This window comes from Triturus cristatus, chromosome 11 (genome assembly GCF_964204655.1).
Source record: "Triturus cristatus chromosome 11, aTriCri1.1, whole genome shotgun sequence".
NCBI lineage: Eukaryota > Metazoa > Chordata > Amphibia > Caudata > Salamandridae > Triturus > Triturus cristatus.
Window position 1 is genome coordinate 434,752,026 of NC_140594.1, and position 19,912 is coordinate 434,771,937.

The 19,912-nt window shown below is 40.5% G+C and overlaps 1 protein-coding gene across 1 annotated transcript in view; it reads right to left on the reverse strand.

The window, feature by feature from the left end:
- Positions 1-1,794: 1,794 nt before the first annotated feature.
- Positions 1,795-19,912, reverse strand: part of BMP10 (bone morphogenetic protein 10) — a 100,409-nt gene continuing 82,291 nt past the window's right edge. The window contains exon 2 of the mRNA XM_085636338.1: positions 1,795-7,814. Within this exon, the coding sequence (XP_085492464.1) occupies positions 6,865-7,814 (950 nt within the window). The 3' untranslated portion in view covers positions 1,795-6,864. The remainder of the gene's footprint in view (positions 7,815-19,912) is intronic.

Consider the following 19,912-nt stretch of genomic DNA (forward strand, 5'->3'; position numbering starts at 1 on the left):
AACATCACTGTCCACAGTGGAATATCATAAAGAGAAATTGCCAACATATTGCTCGATGGCTGATATCGCGACCACGGAACGAGACGTACGGTCTCTCCAGTTTTGTATCTATTACAAAGCATTATACAGGCCCATCTCCACACTGTCTGTCACGCAACTTTGACTACTCTTCTGAACAGAATGACCTTTTGTATTATATTTCTTTGGCACCCATCACTTTCCCATATATGCACCATTTTCATGCTTGACTATGGGAGTTACCTTATTGTCCCTCGTTCTGGAGGAGGAAATTTAGGGCAGCTAGTTTTGTACTCCTAAACCTTTTAACTAGATTACCATTTTCTGGAAACCTCTTCTGGTTCAGTCGTCTCCAGGATCCTCCAGGATTCTGCTCCACACTCCTAGTTGGCATGTGTGTTTGGCACCTGTGAGTGAGGCTAGATGCCAGATGTAAGATTAACCTCGCCCGATCTAGCCCTAACTGCCTCCAGAAGAGCACTAATGAGCACTGCACAGTGAGTGATGGTGCACTTTGCTGAAGGTGGTGGTACACTGAGAGTGCTGGTGCCCGTGCCATGTGTGGTGATGCACTATGCCATTGATAGGGACATGCCACACTGTGGGCAGAGGTCTGCTGCACAGCACATGGTGAAGTACTGTTTGGCCCATCACTGATGTGTTGATCATGGAGTACTCATTGGATTTTTAAAATTGTTGTATGTTCGACTTTTCTATCCCGCATCTATTTTTTAGGTTTGAAGTCTCTTACGTTGATGTTTTCAAAACTGTTTGACATTGTGTTTAAATGTTTAGAACCATAACCAAAATGTTGCAGTTACTTTCTCTCCCAAAAAAAACGATAGATTCTGGTGTGAGTTATGCTCTTCGTCCTGTTCTCAAGAGCATCAATTTTCTTTCGAACAAGGACATAATGACTCCACTTGAATGTACCATGCCTATAGGCAGTCACATATGTAACACAGTGCAAAAATAGTGTAATGCATAGAATAGTAAATAAATGCACTGATAAAGTAGTGGAGTATGGCCTTCTTCCCTGATTTGTCCTGAATTTTGACCTTTTGTCCTTACTTTTTACAGTCCTGCCCAGAATTTGCCTCCATACCAGGTGGTACCTACTCTACAAGCGTGTCATTGGATGCACCATGAATTATATGGAGCCCGTTTTTAAGCAGCTTTACGAGTCATCTATATTCAGGGCTCCGGGTACCCACACTGTACTGGGAGTGATAGTTTTAGACCGCACAGTACAGCCTTTAGGCAGGGTCTGGTTGGTGGTGTGTTATTAATAATATAAGACATGTTTTGCAACCCTTTCTTCAGGTGGGGGATATTGCTTCGCTTCCATAGGCAAATTTCGCTATGGAAATTAGGGGCCACATTCCTCCAAGTAATAAGTAGATAGAGATAAATTAATTAGATTTATTTAAATTCGACAAAAACTGAGTGTCTTTCCTAAATTCCTGAATAGGAATACAAATAGAACGTGTCGGCGGTTTTAACCCCTCCTCTCTGTGATGCCCTTATATTACGTGGTAAGTTAACATAAAGGTCTTGTGTGTCCACAGTGCTGTGGTTGAAATTCCTGCAATTCGGCCAGTCCAACCTCAAAGCTCTGTTCGATGCCCTTACATCCTCGTAAGATCACGCTCACATTTGAAGATTCCATACCGTACCCAGACCCAAGAAAATACGTCATCTCAAACACCCAAGAAAATACGTCATCTCAAACAGGTATTCTAAAATATAAAAAAAAATACAGAGAAACCCAGAGGATACATTTGACAAGGTTGTATTTACACTCATTTTTACATTTCAAAAGATTCTACACAAGTTTCAAAAGTCTGAGTGGAGGTTACATCTAAGCACAAAAATAAATCTTTTTTTTTTTTTAGCATACTGTACATTATATTACAAACACCAACAAGTCAATAAATAGTGTAATAAATAGGGGAGCGCGCGGACGGGTCGCGTGGACGCAGCTGCTGCTGACTGGAGTTGGCGCGTGATAACAAGAGTTTTTTTCCCCCCCTCTTCAGCCAGGCTGCGTCGATCCCAGTGAAGTGTCCAGCTGATTCATTCGCAGACAACCCTTCTTATCATGCGCATTGAGAAGAGTGTTGCCTTAAAAGCGTAGGACAGATGGCTGGGGGGAGGGTGGGGGTGTACAGTAGGAACTGGCCCAAGCCAGAACGGACCCGCGTCAGCTGCACTCCCGCCAGGAATCCGGCCAATGCGCAGCTCTGTAAAAATAACGTGACGGGCCCATTGTTTTTCGACACGGACACCTCCTTATCATCGCCCCGAACTGCAGCAGGAAAGTGGCGGAAACAAGGCATGTGACAGTGTAGCTCGAAGCCTCCTCATTTCAAATGTACATGCTCTACGTTCATGTCCAGGAGAGCTCTGCTCTTTTTCGGCCTTTGCTCGTGTTCTTGGTAAATTGAAGGACATACAAAGGCTTTCATGGCAGGGACGGACTGAATGGAACTCAGGGGTTGGAAAAAAGCACTGAGGACGGCCATATATTTCCCAAGCAATTTTTTTTTTTTTTTAGTAGTCCAGCCCATTCTTCCTCCGTTTTTTCACACTTTTTTCCTGATGAAAAAGTAATCTCTTTAAGCATGTCCTTTGGCAATGAGGTCCTTTCCTTGACTAAAATTCTCAAAGGTGTCAGCATGGGGGATGACCTTAAAACACACACTTTCCATTGAGCAATATTCATGTTATCAGACTTTACCATCGTGGTTCTTTTTAAACAATCTCCTTACAGCCAGTAGTGTGGTCAGTGTGTCATGGGCCCTAATCCAAGGAAGGTAGTGCCCCCCCCCCCTTACTGCACCAATATAAGCTACACCCCTGCTTGCCGCGTATTCTACCTCATTCGTGTAGTATAAGATTATCATTGTTGCAATATCGTCTAATGTAAAAATGTTGTCTTAAATATCAACAAACATATGCACCCATTGGAGTTAATAATAGAAAATGTACACCTAATGGGACCATCTTTTTGTAAATTATATAAGGTTCACAATATTTTTGTAACACAATTTTTCTGTACAGGGTTTTCTGACATGTAACTGACTCCATTTTAATGAACAAATACTGGGACGATTGCGGTTTTGGGGTCATTGGAAATGTCCCAGGTTCATAAGAGAACAATAAAACTGCATAATGTGAATGTTAGCTCAGCAATATTGACAATGTCGGTGGCAGCAGACACATCCCATAATCTGATTTTGTTATTTTCTATTCTCCATAGAGGTAGGGGTTAAGGAACACTACCGAAAAGCTGACAGAGCCGCGTCAATCTCAGGGGCCAATGAAAGTAGCAAATACTGCAATATGGGAACAGAGGAAGTAACAGCATGGATGATATGATCAGAAACCATTGTACCTTTCCCCCCTGTTCTGGCAAAGAGAGATATGAGAGTTCTTCCACTGGCCTCTTCTCTGAATATGACTTGCAGAGTCCTGGGTTTCAGACAGGTTCTTTTTTTCTCTTGCTACCTATATGCTGGAATAGCTCGGGGTAATGTTTTTTTTTGAAACTCTAAGGAAAAAGATGGAACTACCCTCATTGTATACCTCAAACTCATGAATCTCTCTTATGCAATTTGTCCGAAATCAAAGCGTCTTATCCCGGTTTCTCCGTCTTTCATCTGTGTTTCCTATCTTTGTCCACTGTGATGTTGATGTTCCCAACCTCTGCCTTTCTTAGTCACAGATTTGGTGATAGAAAGAAGATGAAGTCAATCCAGAGCAATTTTCTCGCAAGGATCAGATATTCGGGGCTTGGTCCCTACTTGTACTGAATTGAGAGTATATTAAAAACAGTGATATAGTCTAGTAGTACATCCTTGTCCTGTCTCTAATTATTGATCTGTGGTAGTGATACTCCTTAATAGCTGCTTTAAAAAGAAAACAAAAATTATAGTGCTTTTTTAAGTGCTATCAAAATAGGTGTTCAAATTACACCTATAGAGTACACGGTACTCAATTTCCTATGTGCTGTGGATCAAAGGCTAAGTTGATCATGCCATGATTCAAACTTGTGGCTTCAGATCACGGAAATGCCAATTGCAAACATGAAACTCACTCAGCCATCCGACCAAATTCTGCTTTTCTTTTCTCTCTTCTTTCCTTCGTGATTTTCTTTCCACTCATGCTCTGTTATCATTTCTACCTGTTCTTCTGCTCTAGCCTTGTTTTTTCACTTCCTGTGTCTACTTCAGATTCTTCACCACCCACTTTATCTCTACTTTCCCAAGTCTTGCTCACTCATCTTCTAGATCACCCTCTTTCCACTTTCTGTATTAAATTCACTTCACTTCACACAGGCTCTCATTAACCACCATACTGGGGACATGGAGGGATGGAGGGATGGGGACACATAAACTGGGATCAGATTAGTTCCGCAGAAAATGGGGTCATGTCAGTTTTACAAAAACTGGCAACAAGTTCACTCCGCAAAATATGGCATTAGCTTAGCTACCCATTCTCTTTGCCCATTCTCCTAACTAAATGACCTACAGATGCTCCATAGCATACACCTCATTGAAAAACCTAGTTGCATTTCCCAGTCATCTAAAACGTAGATCAATATGTTGCCTTGAGTAGATCTGTAGTGTGTCTATTCTTGCGCTTTCTTAAAAAGTTATCTCAGCTAGAAATGATCCGTCATAAAGAAAACTAGTGTCACCCACTCAAGCCTCTACCACCTTGCCTTTAAATTCTCGCTTGAGGTATCTATTCTGCAAACCATAACTTTCAGTCCAAGTACCACTCTTACACTTGACCAATAAATGATCCCTCCACTTTCACTCACACTTGCCTCTCACTTGTCTTACCACCTCTTGGGTCGTTCATAGAAACAGAATCCTGCAGTCTCACCACGCTGATTATCTACGGGCTACACCAGGCGCATTGTCTCTTCCTTTCATTTGATTTATTCCCATGTGCTTGCTGTGTTATTTCCAGACCTTGGTGCAGGACTATTTGCGCAGAGGCATTCCATCTGCTTTATCTGGTTAGAGCGCTTCCTGGGCTGGCGCTGATGTGAAGCTGGCTTTTGGGGGGTTAGCTCTGTCAGCGGCTGAAGGTGAGGAGCGATAGATGAGGGAGGGTTATCAGTCTTACAGTAGCTCGGCAACAGCAGGCAGTGCTCTTAGGGATAGGCTTACTGTATATGCTGTCTGCAGACTTCCAGCTATGAAACTAACGCCCTTTTTTCCTACAGTCAATTCACTAAAGGGAGATTGCAATTCACGCACCACCCTCCCTGACTCACCTGTGCATTCTGTTCCTGACAAGTTACTTAACACAGAAAAAAGACTGGAAACACATTTATGAACCAGAAAAGTTTGAGGGATGCTCAGCATTTTAAGGAGGTGCCTTTGTTTTCTGCAAGAGGTAAAGCCATTGCAGTAGGTTGCTGAAGGAGGAAGAGATTTCTGGAACAGAACGGTCCGGAATGTTGTTCACATTTTTAGGCTTAAAGATAGCAATGTCTGCAGTTTTTGCTACAAAACAGGGTCGGACTAGGCCATAGAGCAGTTTGACAGTGGCAGAAGCGCTGGTCTGACAGGTCAGTGTGTGGGCTGTGCTTTCTGACTGTGAGCCTGTTTTATGGTCTAATAAGCCTGTTTTTACTGGTAATTATCCGATACTACCACAACATTGCCTGAAGCAAACCCTCCCATGCAGTCTCCCAAATCTTGTAAGAAACCTTCACAGCATGCCTTCCCAAGTTCAAAACGGCCCCTTTTGCAAATGTGGGCCAATTTTTTGTTAGCTTTCTGATTTGCTAATAGGAGACACTTTCATTCTGCTGCCTTGGTCTATTTAATGTCCCAGTCCGACCCTGCAATCAAATCAGTATTTTACAGTGCGTAATATGACAATACCTCGAGATTTTGCTTTACTCAATTACAACTAATAATACAACAGTGTTTTGTTATAGTTCACCGGTTTTAACTGCTCTTTGCATACCTGGCACATCGAGGCCTCCTTTAAATATTTATATTAACTAAATTATAACATTGTTTCTAGGTATCACTGGAAAACATTCCCTTTTATTTTCTCAGGTAGTCCCTTCGTTACTTATATTTGTACTTCAGTGTGAGGTGACAAACTGACAATGCCCATTTAGGGTAGTTTTGGTTATTTGGCACCATAAGCAAGGGCGGTACTCTGCAGCTAATATCTACGGATGCCGCATTTGTTCTTTTCCTGCCCTGCAGTGAACAACACCAGGATAACGAAGATAAGGTTCGCTGGACGGGTCCAACCACTGCTTAAAACCACTTGTTTTGCATTGAACGCAGAACACACTCTCCATTTCTGCGCCATAGAACAGATAGATTGTCAACAATTATGTGGGAATTACTGCTACAGCTCTCTGTCCCATGAACAGTGGAAATACCTGCAACAACGGTAAACTGGCACCACTATATCGTGAAAAATGAGTAACAGGTGCTGAAAATAAGAGAAAAAGTGGCACTCCCTGAGAGAAATATAGAGCAATGTTTTCCTATAAAATGTAGAAAAAGTTCACATTACACATACATATAAATATGTATAGAGTTTTTCAAGCAGATATACATATACAAATATTTATATTTTTGTGACCAAAGAACATTAGAGGAGAACATATCCGACCGTCATGTGGGTCTCTAAAACTTTACATCTAAGTGGGCCTGTTGGAAACACGTGAAATTTGCTTACATACAATCTGTACACACATCATTAAATAAACGTTTTAAATATTAAATCAAAACTGTACAAATTTACAGGTTTTCTTCATTAAATATTGCCCCAAGAAATATACATGCTCGATCTTCTTTCCTATCTGCACCCACACTCAGCTACCACCATGCCATCATACTTGAACTTGTACGTGACAACCCCTGCATCCAGGTAGAGGATGGAGATGGGATCAAGCTTCGTCGGTACACAACAGGCTTTGGATGCCTTATGAGCATTCTTCAGATGCACCAAAGTCTGGACAATGGCATGCTTTGTTGGGGTGACATGCTCTGTCAGGGGATAGGAGCACACCCCACGGCACTCATATGCCTCGTATCCTGCTGGTGCTATGATCCAGGAATCCCAACCGATCTCCTTAAAGTCGATGTAGAGAGGAGCCTTCTTGCAATAGTTCCCTTTGGCATTCCTCCTGATGCGGGCGGTGGAGTCATAAATGATGTTAGACCGCATCTGGAGCAATGCTTCCTCACTGGGGCCGTCGTTCAGGTTGTTCGCCTCCAAGATCTCCAAATCTAAGAGCTGTTCATGATCGATCATCTCATTTAGTTCCTTCTTCTCCTCTTTCTTGTCATTGCTCTGGTCATTAGAGAAGACGATCAAGAGGGGAACATGCTTGGTCTCTGGTTTTGTATCAATGGACATTTGCCCGTCCACAGGAGACTCAATTACGTCATCCACAGTCTCCATGTGAACTTCAAGCCTATGGGTGGTGGTGCCAGACCGATGCCAACGCCGAATAGCCTCAGTCATGTCAAAGGTTTCCCAGTCACTACTGGTCTCGTAGACCTGTCGTGAGGCCAATTGCACCAGTTTTCTCCCAATGCCCCCTTGATCCACATCTTCATATCCATGGACTTCATAAATTGTTACTTTTCTATCCACTCCTTCGTACATCATGCGATCCCGCTCTACCAAGGTATAGAGCCTCAATTCTGCCATAGTGATCTCTTCATGGTGGGGAATGGAGACATTAAAAAGGAGGGGATATGTTCTCACTCTTGTCACATCTCCAGTCTGTGCAGATTGATCTAAAAAGTGGAAAATCAACACAAATTAGCTTACATTTTTTACATTTAGCATGACAGTGTATATGAATTTACAGTGATCCTAAAAGCCTGGATTTGAGACACAGCCAATTTAACAATATTGAAATACAATGCCTGGCAAAATTAACTCATGAGCAACAAATATCTGCCTGGCCTTTCTTTACCTGTAACATAGCTTTACCACAAACGAAACATTTGTTTTGCACTAAATGCAATGATTGCCTCATTTTGTAACTTTATTTTTGTTACATTTTAACACTTGCACAATACAAAAGCTGCAATAGAAAGCACAGCATGCTGTCTTCATACATCCATCATAATCATAATTTCAAGATGAATACTGATGAGCCACTCTCACACAAATTTTGTCAAATGGCTTTGGGTGACGTGGCCGTGCCTGCTTTATGCTGGTGATACCGGTGTCACTGTACCGGTAATCCACAGCCACCAAACTCAGGAGTTCATAATTAGAGTTTTAAATACAAATGAGCATAGTGCTCCGTTGTCTGTCTTTCATTTTCACAGCTTGGGTCATTATGAAAATGAAAGACAGACAACAGTGCTCAGGGTTATGCCACACACTTGCAGTCCTGTATGTGGCCCAGAGATTAACTGTCTTTACAGACGAGGTTGGTGGAGTATTGGATGTCAGAAGTTTGCCACCACACTAAATTTCCACTTTAAGCACATGTACAGGAAGTGGAGGGTATCTGCGACAATGACTCAAGGTGAGAATCAGTTGTCATTAAGTGGGTCCGTCAAAGTGCCCAAATTGATGCTTCCTGAGCCCCATGCCAAAACCTGGCAAAAATGAAAGACTGTAAATCAAAATTAGTTGAATTCTGCAAATTGTATTTTTACAAAATGAATACATTTAGTACATGTGAATAATTATGTAAACAAAATGAGTGTATTTTTTTAAAAAAAAGTTATAATTGACTGATGTTTTTTTAAATATCCATTCCCCATATATATTCCATATTCCATTTATATGATATTTGAGAATATCCTTTATACTTTTATTTTATACTCTACATCTTTAATATTAAACCATAGAACTCACCATTTTTTGGAGGAGTGGAGGTATGCCAACAAAGATTGTTTCTCCCACCAATGCTAAAGCCAGCCCTGTACCGGGGGCATATTTTCCTCATACCTCTGTCTGCCCATAGTATTGTATCCCCTTTATCTGAAGCTTTATTCCCTGAAAGTCTCAATATAGTCCCAGATTCTTACCAACCAATCACTCTGTGCTCACCAACAAAAAAATGGAGGGAGTGGAAACCTTGCTGGGCAGATAGAGGCATTCATTTATTCTCTTTACCAACTACAGTAGATGCCTCAGTCTCTGTGTATCCTTCTTGCTTCACCAAGAGTTGATGTCTCCCTTTCAAGGCTGTCAGAGTGTGGGGTACAATTGGATGATATCCAGGGGCATTGTGCAAACTCCTCAGGTGAACTTGGCTGAGCAGCGAAAGATTGGAGTCTCCATGTTTAGGGTGCCTAAATTGCAAAGGCAAGCATCTCACATCTTTTTGTATTTTATTTTAAAACCCTCACAGGAACAATTAGATGTTCTAAAGTAAAACATGGATGGATCCAAGTGGAATCGTAAACTTGGGGCGTGTGGTGAAGACAGAGTTCAAGAAAGACTTGTGGGAGAAATTGAGGAGCTGCAATGGCCCAGACTAAGGACACAATAGTGTGCGGCTGGATGCTGTTGATGGAGGAAATAAGTGACCGTTTGGTGACAAATGGTTCAGGCACTAGGAAGCTCCACTGGAGGGTTCAGTTGGATAAAATTTGCAATAGTCTGTGGGTAAACCTGCATATTCAGTCTTCCCCTCACCCCCGCTCTTCAGTAGAGGGAACCATCATCCTTGGCTCAGGTCAGGAGGAACCCACCTATTTTTGGACTTGGTGGGCAGGGAAGGCAACAGCAAGTCAGTCACTGCCTGAAGATTACAGTTGTGGATAGCTTCAGCAGGTTTGCAACCCTAAGAAGTAGCATCCTCCTGGAGCACCCACCAACATAAATAAGTGCTGTTCACAATGGGGCATAATGTGCCTGTTAAACAGTCCGGCAGCAATGGCACCTCTGAAATTCCTATGTGGCGAGGTGACAGGAGACCTTGATAGAAATGTCCTTTCAGGCCCTTCTCTAACAGTTGGGTCAGATGGTTTAATTTGACAATCACAGGAAAAGGCAGGTTTCATTCCCCAATCAGGGTGCAAGTGTCTCTGGAGAGCCCCCTGACACAATATACCAGAACAATATTGTAAGGTCACCAGATCACTTAACACCAGTATCCAATGGGTGTCAACCAGCCAGCCCTCTGCCCTACACCATGCTAATCTTGGATTCAGTATTGGCCCTCAGTCCCACCCACGAGATTACCTGTGGACGGGTGTGTCCTATTCACGAGCTCAGGTTAATGAATGCACAGATTCCTATAAGGCAGACATGCACCCATGCACCTCACAGCCCTGCTCAAGCTAGGTATGAACAATAAAATCTGAGTCCATGCTAGGTCACTTACCAATCTCTATTGACCGACACACAGCCGGGGGCATACATATCAATTGATTCCTCAAAAAACGATGTTGCACGCTATACACAGATATGGCAAAGCCCCTCAAGCCCCAACACTACCTCATGACAAGTCATCCTCACATTTCAGATTAGCAAAGAACACACTCGTGAGTGTAATTACATGTGAAGCTAAATACAGCAGGAGGAAGAGCAGGAGTTTCATTCAATTCCATGGTGGACTCCCCTGTGCATAAACCTGTTTAATGCTTGTTGGATATTGGATTTTTTTTAAGGATTGAGGCATTTGAACTTGAGTTACCCTGGGGTTAGAAGTAGATGCTCTCTTAGTAATGGTGTTCATATAGGCCCAGGTAATGAGTGGGCGGATAGCGGTTATGTATTTCCAACACCCAGAAATACTGGCTAGGGTTGGGCATAACTCGTGTAATTCCATGCAGTGTAATCGTGCAGAATGACCCCGAAATTATGCAAGATAATGCAGAATTGAGTTAGAACAGTAATTCTGCATTTAGCACTATTTTCTTAGAGCAAAAATTCCTTCTTGTGTCCCAAAAGGACGCAAGGATGCATTTTGCACTAAGAAATACATCTGAATGCAAGAAAACATGAATAGCAAGCATCCGCTCGTGCTTGCTAAATGTGCTCTTGCAATAGGATTTTTTATCCTAAATTATTCTGAATTATGCAAGCGGGCATAGTTGGGTTATTAAATGTGCACTTGGGGTAGGATTTTTCTCCCACTTACTCCCAGAAATTAGTGCTATTTTATTACCTAAAATTGATGTAAGCATGCTTTATGCCCTAAGAAAATGATGCTAAATGCAACAGAATATAATTAGCAGCATTAGCAGTTATTCGTGCTCACTAAATGTTCTCTCTTCAGCACTGTCTCAATTCCCTGAAACCACTATGTGAGACCTTTCCCCATACGCCTTCACTACTCAAGCTATATCCCCAACTTCTGCTCCCTACACTGTCCAAATCCTCCACTGGGCATCACCTACCTGAGCAAACAGTGCTTGCAGCAGCTGACTTCCAAATTACAAGGTGCGGGATGTCCTGCTGATGGAACACCTTCCACCAGGGAATCCTGTTGTCTAGGAAGATGGGCAGGATTAAGTATGTCGTATCAAGTGAAATTGGGAAACTTTCCTCACTTGGGCAAGGTACCATTTCCTGACTAAACTACAACTTTAACATGGTTAGGTTTTTGGACATGTTGTCATCACCAGTCAGGTCTGCACTTGATGGGACCTGTCACTTCAAAAGCATGTGCAAGTGGTAATGATCCATGCAAAATGTGTTCAGAAATATTTGCTCACCGTACTCCTCATTACTTACTACCGAAGTCGTAATCATTTGCAAAATCATACCCAATATCTGTTCATATTTGCCTGATGTTCTTTACCCCTGTTATTAACTCCCAGGAGTAAATTAACCCATTGGTAGTTGGCCTAGGTGAAATTTGGATTATGGAGGATTAATCAGGGTAATTTTGGTAATTTTGCATAACTCTTTTGACACAAAAATGATCCAATTATGCAAGTGTGTATATTTATGCGTAATTTGGCATGGAAATCTTACCACAGGAGCACATCAACTACAAGCTTAGTGAGCACGAGCTGCTGCTGTTCGTGTTCTGTTGCATTTAGCGCAATTATTTTTCTGTTTTGATCCAAGGGTGCATTTAGTGCTAAGAAAAGAACGTAAAATGCTGGTTTACACTCCTCACATAATTCCACGTAATTGCCCTTAATCTTGCTGGAATGTTTCTTAATTACATAACAACAAATGGCTCTGATCAAAAAGACTGGATGAATTTGAAAAAAAATTTCAATGCAAACTATGCATGCTAGTTATTAAAAGTACAAAAATGTATCATATGCTCTGGGAATGCCCTGCAATACAGTCATATTGGAAATCTGTCATGAACACCATTACAAGAGTTAGCAGGAAACCAGTCCCTCCTGAGCCCAAGTGCTGCATCTTGAATATCTGGGAGGCTACAGATCTTACCTCTATGGCGCAAACATGGGCAACACTGGGAATGATGCTGGCTAAGAGAAACATCGCCCAACATTGGGGGACACTTGCACTCACGCACATGAACTGGTGTAAAGATATGGACAGAGCCATGGTGGCATAAAAAACTGTGTATGTGAAGAGGGGTTGTCCAAAACAATGGATTAAACTATGGGGTGGCTAAAACACTTGCAGAGGGGGGATATGTGATCTACCAATGATGCATATTGAACCGTAACTTTCTTAAAAGTACAGGACAATGTAGTATATGCAAACCTGCCCGCAGCCGTAACACTTGTATGAAGCTACGATGATCCTAACATGCGTTCTATGTTGTGTATTATACGACTTTATTATTTGATGTGAAGAATCAGAATGTATTTGTGCCGTATATGTTTAATAAAAAGATTTTTTTTAAAGTGCAAAAATGTAATGTTTGACATTTAGAAAGAAAAATGTATGTGAGTTATGCTCCAGAATACAAAAGTGCTTCTCAATTAATTTTTCATGCAATTCGCTGTAAACGTTGCTAGTGCGGTACATGTGGCCCAGGCATACATCTAAATTCATAGTTCCTGCAGTACATGATCTGCTCAGACTAGACTTCCATGAGTGAAAATTATCCTAATAAATTATAAAAGTATAAGCTGAAAGAAACAAACATTAAGGAAAATATTTGAAATACATAAAAACCAGTGACCAGGATATACATGGTGTTATATTTCATAAGGACAATTGCCCAGGATACACAGGACCTTTATCAAGCTTTACCAAGATAGTATTAAAAGAATTCTGTTCAGGGGCGTGGCTAGCGCCCACGGATGATGGCGTGATGCTCCTGGTGCCTGCGGCGAAGACGAAGGATTTGCGATGTCCTACCATGGAGGAATACGGCGAAAATGACAGTGCGACCGTCGGAGCAAAGGCGGTAACTGCTGAATTACCTATCGTCGTGGAAGAGACCCGTTCTGTGGTTAGAATTCCTCATTTTTCCTTGCGCTATATGGCGTCCGCCATTTTGAAGCTGCCAGTGTTCTGAGGAGACTTTCTTTTTCTCTGTTACATTGTGCTTTCATTTTTCTACGTACTGCGCTGTAAACTGCCTGGAAGCAGATTCATTTCATGGGCACTGCTCACATTGACTGACTGTCTTTTGCCTCTTACAACTTCCAAAGGCTTCTTCTCTGACAGCAATTTCAGTGGGCATTTTGAGTCTCCCATGCATTCCATTGAAGGATTCTCATAGAATTTGTCGCGCTTCAATTTATGTCTAAAACTGTATATCACAACTAACCATGCTTATTTCTTTCATGTTTTCTTTTTGTCAACATAGTATTTAAGCAGGCAACATTACTTATGGCATTGTTTGTTCTTATGCTTTTTTGAGGTGATATTGTTGAGGTACATGGCATTGTTTGCTCTTATGCTTTTTTGAGGTGATATTGTTGAGGTACAAAGTACCATTTTTCTGTCGCAAGGCTTTCTTTGAGATAACTATTGTTTCTCCCAGCTACCAGTGGGTTGCATGGAACCCTTTTCATGTGTGAATTAACAACTTTTTTCTTCACGCTCAGCTATTGATATTCTCTATGCGCCATATGGTTTTTTATGTTTTTCTGCTCAGGTCAATTCCCACAGGTTATGACTTTGCAGTTCTTCCTTATAACTGTCACTTTTTCACCTGTTGGTTGAGGCGCTTGTTGCTATTAATGCTAGAGGCTCCACCTGCGTAATTCATACTTGAGGAGATACTATTCCTAATTACCATATTTATGGGCAGACTGAAATCAGTAAGACCTCTGGTGACCCCCGCAAATCGCCCATTTCTTTCTCGCTCACACCTTTTTACTCATCATATCAAAATGGATGATTTTTTGACCTCCTCTCCTCCACTCCTCCACTTCTTCTTCTACAGCCACCAAGGTGTCAACTAAGCGGTTAAAAAAGGACCACCCTTCTCCGCCTAAATAACCCACATCAGTCTCAATATGTCTTCTTCTAGAAGAAATTCTTGCACTCCGTCCATTTGTAGAGGAGACAAATTCCAAGACACAAGTTTTGACTGATGGTTGGGCAAAAATGGAGGAGAGAATTACTGCGGTTGAACATTGTGTAGACTCCTTGGGCATGGCTTGCGCTCAGGTTGCAGTCCTTCAATCTCAGGTTACATCCTGTCAGAAGCAGATTGAAAATCTTGAGAATAGAAATAGGAGGAATAATCTTCGCATATATGGTTTGCCGGAGGGCTCAGAAGGTTCTGACCCTATAGCTTTCTTCAAGTCATTCTTGCCGAAGGTGCTCAACCTACCAGAAACCACTGTCTTGAATATTCAACGTGCTCACAGGCTGGATCCTCTTCATTCTTCACCATCTGTCTTACGTAAACAAAGGGGTATCATACTCTATTTTCTTGAATATACGGATCTTCTCAAAGTACTGGCTGCGGTCCGGTCTTTGAAACGGAGTTCGTCATCAGGATCTCAACTTTTTTTTCGCAGGACTATGCAAAGTCTACAGCAGACAGAAGAAAATAATTTTATGCCATGAGACCAGCTTTACGTTCTATTGGTGCACGATTTGGCTTATTTCATCCATGCCTGTTCAAAGTAACTTTCAACAATAACACCGCCAGCTATGAGGATCCCATCAAACACAAAAGTTTCCTGAATTCACACAGCCCGGAGAAGATGGACATTCCTAAACCATGCCCGTGATGACTCCTTTTTCATAACAGCTCCCTGATATAGCCTTCTTTTTCTATTTTGTTAAGGTTCTTGTGAAGTTCACTGTTCACTTATCAGTTTAAACATTGGCCTATTCTACTTATTGTTACTTTATGCTTGAAATTGTAGGTTTATAATCATAAAGTTAAACTAAGTGCTTGTATTTTAATAATGTTTGTGTTCGCTCTAAGCAACATTTTTCTCTCCTTACAGGCTCCGCTTCGTATTGTCTCACCCTATTGTTTTGTGGTCGTTCTTCCTGAAGTCTCCCTGTCTTACCTCGAGGAGTCCGGATGTGTCATCGTTCCATGTGGCCTCCTCCTCCCTCACCCTTTTTATGTTTTGAACTCACTCTAGGTATAGTTGAATTTGTTTCTTTTTGCTATTTTTACTAGCAACTTCTTTCTTCTCCAGTTCTTCTTTGTCTGTTGCTTCTAACTTGTCTTTACACATCCTCTCTCTCTAGTCATTCTTTCTTTCTTCTCTTGTTCTATTTTTCCTTTTATACTTCTGTGACTTATTCCTACCCTATCATTCTTTTTTTGATTGCAAACAGATTGTTCTCTCTTATCTTACAATGCATTTGTCGCATGTTTACTCATTTTTTTTATTCTTATTTTACTCCTCTACCATAATATTGTTCCACGTTGCAGAAAGTTGGTCTGTTTCTTGGTATATCTCTTATTACTTGTTTTCTTATGTGGATGGATGTTTCATACCTACGCTCCCATTTACCTCATGTTTTTAAACGTTGTCTCTTAGAATATAAAAGGTTTACATTTGCCTATTAAATGCCAAAGAGTTCTGAATCACTTGGCCAAATTGGGTACCAACATAGCTTGTTTGCAGGAATCCCATTTAACAGCAGAAGAATCTTTAAAATTGAGGAGAGGTTGGGTTGGAGAGGTTTTTTACTCACCAGGAGATGGCAAGCGAAATGGGGTTCTGACCTTATGTCATAAAACACTTTCTGTTAAACTATTGTCACAATGCTCTGACGAAAATGGTCGATGGTTGCTCACTAAACTTTTGATTGATAATGCTCCGGTCTCTTTATGAAATATATATGCAACCACTGTTGGTGACCCCTCCTATTGGCTATCCTTAGCTCAGCAACTTGCAAATTGTGTTGATGATAATTTTATTCTTACGGGTGATTGCAACCAAGTTTTTGATCCCTTTTTGGGCCAAAATTCAATGGTTTCCTTTGTCCCTCATAAAGCCCACAGACACTTCGTACAGACTATTAAACAATATAAGCTCATTGATGCATGGAGACTCTACAATCCCACTTCCAAAGAATATACCTATTACTCTCCAGCTTATCATACTCAATCAAGATTGGACTATTTTTTCATCTCACATAATATTTCACAATCATTAATGACAGCAGAGATTGGTTTAATTTCTGATCATGCTCCTATTATTATGCGGTTAGATATTTTACAGAAACCCTGCACTCCCCGTAAATGGCGCTTCAACAATACTCTTCTTTTGGACCCGACATTCACTTCCTCATTTACTTCTTTATTCAACAAATATTTTTAATTTAATCAAACCGATGATTTACATTTTAATGTGATATGGAACGCTTTCAAACAGCAGCTAGGGATTTTATTATTGGTTATGTATCCAAAAAGTGTAAAAAGTCGCAAACACTTACCGCATCTCTTTTATCTAAGATAAAGAGACTGGTGCATTCTTTTTATTCCTCAAGATCAAAGGAATGTTCGTCAGAACTTGTTAATGCTAAATTTCAGTTTAATGAGGAGTCGACGAATAATGCTTCTACTTATTATTAAAATCTAGTGCAAAGTTTTATGGTGGGCAGAACAAAGCCGGCAAAGTACTAGCTAACTATTTGAAGGTTAAACATAACAAACTCAATATAGAATCCATTATGGATGAACACCAGCCATTGAACTATAAAGATGATGAAATCTTACTTTTATTTTTCCCCTTTTACAAAACACTATACACATCAAAAGCCCATCCCACAGAGCAGCATATCTCTCAGTTTTTGTCCAACGACCACCTCTTAATCAACCAGACCTTTCCACTTTAGAATCCGACCTTTCGCAAAAAGAATTACATGCTGTACTATTGGTACTTAAAAAAGATAAAGCCCCAGGTCCGGACAGCTTCACTGTTGAATTCTTCACACATTTTGCCTCCATATTAATCCCTAAACTACATATTTTATATAAATTCTTTTTTGTCCTCAGGTAAATCCTCAGGCTCTTTCTTTGAAGCTCTCATTTGTCTTATCCCCAAGGATGGCAAAGACTTGAGTTATTGTAAAAACATTCGGCCCATATCTCTAGTTAATGTCGATTATTAAAAAAAATCGAAATCCCTGGCATTACGATTGGATTCTCATTTGCCCAATTTGTTGGAGGTGGAACAGTCAGGATTTGTTAAAGGTCGTTTCATCACAGATAACACCCGTTTTTTTTGTTGATATTTTGTCTAAGTCCTCCCATATTTCACATCCCCTGGCAGCCATTGCATTAGACGCAGGAAAAGCGTTTGATAGAGTGGAGTGGGCGTACCTTTCCCAAACTCTTCAATGGTTTGGCTTTAGACCTAAAATAATTTCCTTAATCTCACTTCTTTATTCTAACCCAAGAGCAGCTGTATGTGCCAATGGCACCATATCCTCTTATTTTAATTTGGGTAGGGGTGTTCGTCAAGGTTGTCCACTGTCCCCGTTTCTTTTTAATTTAGCCCTAGAACTCTTTCTATCACGAATTCGCCAAAATATGGACATTCATGGCATTAGCTTCAATGGCATTCATATCAAACTGGCAGAATATGCTGACGACATATTGTTATTCATTTCACAACCCCAGTCTCCTCTCCCTGCATTCCTACATGAAGTTGACTCCTTTGCAGCTGTCTCTGGGTACACATTAAATAAAGATAAATGTGAAATATTACCCTTAACAAAATATACTTTTAAAGATGATTTTGCCTCCTCAAAGTTTGCTTGGTGCCCTCAATATATGAAGTATTTGGGTTTACATTTTACTCCATCCATTTTAAACACAATTTCAAAATGTATGGATAATTGTATACAAATAATAACCTCTTTGACTGCTAAATGGCACCCTCTTTACCTATCCTGGTGGGGCCGTCTTGATACCATAAAAATGATGCTGCCTTCCATAGTTCTTTATACGATCTCCAATATCCCATTATCCATTCCCTTAAAATGTTTCAGGAAAATAAATTCTTTGTTATCCTCTTTCTTATGGAGCAATAAAAGTCACGCATATCTGTATCAAAATTGACTCGCCCAAAGTCAGAGGGAGGTGTCAATGTTCCCAATTTTCCCATATATCAAAAATCTTGTTTGCTCCTTCAAGCATCAAGATGGCTCTCTCATCCCTCAGGGGATTACCCTCTATGGGCCAAACTTGAACTTTCTTTTCTTTCCCCTTTTTCCTTTCAAGAATATCTATCGTTCTCACGCAAACCACAACACCTTTCAACCCCTATAATTAAATACACATCCAAAATTCTGAAACCCACTTCTTCCGTTGATTCCATTAACTGGACTTCTCTCTCCAACTCCACAATATGGCATAATAAAATGATATTGATACATGACAAACCCTTCTATTGGAAATCATGGAGGCAAAGAGGCCTATTTTGGATTCATCAAGTATATACACAAAATCAGATTATGTCTTTTGCGCAGGTTAAATGACTTTATGACCTTCCAATGTCCTTCCAATCTAAATATGCACTCCTAACACAAGCTCTCTTGGCGGCCTATACATACCTTCAAACTCTTCCACTGATTCAGTTCCCCCTTCAACTGATAATTTATACTGCCTGTTACAAGCCAACTCCAAGGCTTCTGTTATTTACAATTACTTACATTTTTAAAGGGGCTACACGTGAAAAATACTAAGACGGAACTCTCTTGGGAACAAGATTTAGATGTCAACTGGTCCATAAGCACATGGAATAAGATATGGTGTAAAATTAGAAAGTCCTCGAGAGCTGCTAATACTACACAGACACTCATTTTTATATATAATAGGCTTTTCTAGTCTCCAGTTGCTCTACATAAAAGACATGCTGATATCTTAGACGACTGCTGGTCGTGCTCTTCTCCACACCCGGATCTACATCATTTACTTTTTACATGTCCGCTTGTCTATCGTTTTGGGACAAGGTGTGGGCTCAAATTAATTTAATTTTTAATTCCAAATATCCTTTCTCTGTTTCTAATGTATTTCTGGGAAATTTATCTCCGGTATGGTCAGAACGCACTTCTAACACAAAAATAGTAGACCTATTATTGGTGATTGTCTTTCAGCAGATTACTAAAAATTGGAAAGACTTTACCAAATTATCATATCAAGCTTGGTATTATGCTATTTGTTATAATCATAGATTAGATACAGCTTTTTGTACGCTATTAACATGGCGATGAAACGTCTGTATTTGTGGTTACTTATTACATCGTTCATTGAAACTAGTGGTAAACGCTCCTCTTTTTCTATCCCCTGCACAAGAGGTTTCCAAACCCCCATGACTTTCTTCATTATGCTTCTATTACAGGATCATTTTCATCCCGCATTATAATTTTTTGTATTCTGTGAATTGAAATCTCTCTGCTTTGTTGTTGTTGATGTATTTTTATTTCTGAACTGAAAAAAGAATTCTGTTCATCTGACATAGGTTATACCTCAGACATACAATTACTTTATTATCACATTTGTTAATGACATAATAATTATTTATGAAATATACTCTCTCAATCAATC